The sequence below is a fragment of the Penaeus monodon genome, chromosome 29, assembly GCF_015228065.2.
Source record: "Penaeus monodon isolate SGIC_2016 chromosome 29, NSTDA_Pmon_1, whole genome shotgun sequence".
Classification (NCBI taxonomy): domain Eukaryota; kingdom Metazoa; phylum Arthropoda; class Malacostraca; order Decapoda; family Penaeidae; genus Penaeus; species Penaeus monodon.
Genome location: NC_051414.1, coordinates 1,384,372 through 1,384,984, shown reverse-complemented (window position 1 = coordinate 1,384,984; position 613 = coordinate 1,384,372). Strand labels below are relative to the sequence as shown.

At 33.3% G+C, this 613-nt stretch overlaps 1 protein-coding gene across 1 annotated transcript in view; it reads right to left on the bottom strand.

The window, feature by feature from the left end:
• The window catches only part of LOC119591885 (AP-2 complex subunit alpha-like), a gene marked incomplete in the record, with an annotated part of 45,360 nt that overhangs the window by 16,108 nt on the left and 28,639 nt on the right, over positions 1-613 (bottom strand). Inside the window, 1 exon segment of the mRNA XM_037940628.1 lies at positions 33-224. Within this exon segment, the coding sequence (XP_037796556.1) occupies positions 33-224 (192 nt within the window).

Genomic DNA, 613 nt, shown 5'->3' with positions numbered 1-613 from the left:
TATATACCAAAATGAATATAAGCCTTCCATACCTTTTTAGATTTTGGTGGCTCCTGGGCTTTATTGAGAATGGTATCAAGGCATTCATTGAGACGGCCCCTCACACCAGGGTCCTCTGGGGGCGGGTAGTGCTGGAGCAGACGCAGGAGCTTCACAGAGAGCCATGGGGCTGGCACAAAGTAGTAGGTGTAGTCTTGCAGATCTGTGTAGCTTGCTGTCACAATCTGTGGTCAAAGAAGTTTTATTTTCATTATTTCAACTTTTCAAAAAAATAGAAAAAATATACATATTTTGCAACTGGATTAACAATGCTCTGTATTTTATGATAAAACTAATCTCATACTAAACTAATAATCTATTTCAAGTTAAATATATGCAATTCTTTTAGTCCCATCTGTATCAATATTAATTAAATTGTTATTTTAGATTATATAGATTATACATTAATAGTGTATACAATCTTCCACTAATTCTTAATTGCTACTAATGGCTCTTTTTTTTTCTTTAATAAGTCCCAATTCCTCCCAATTAGTTAAAAAAAAAACATGTTACACGCTATATTCAATTTATAAAAATTGGTTTTGACTTTCCTATCACCTATTTTCCCCCTCAT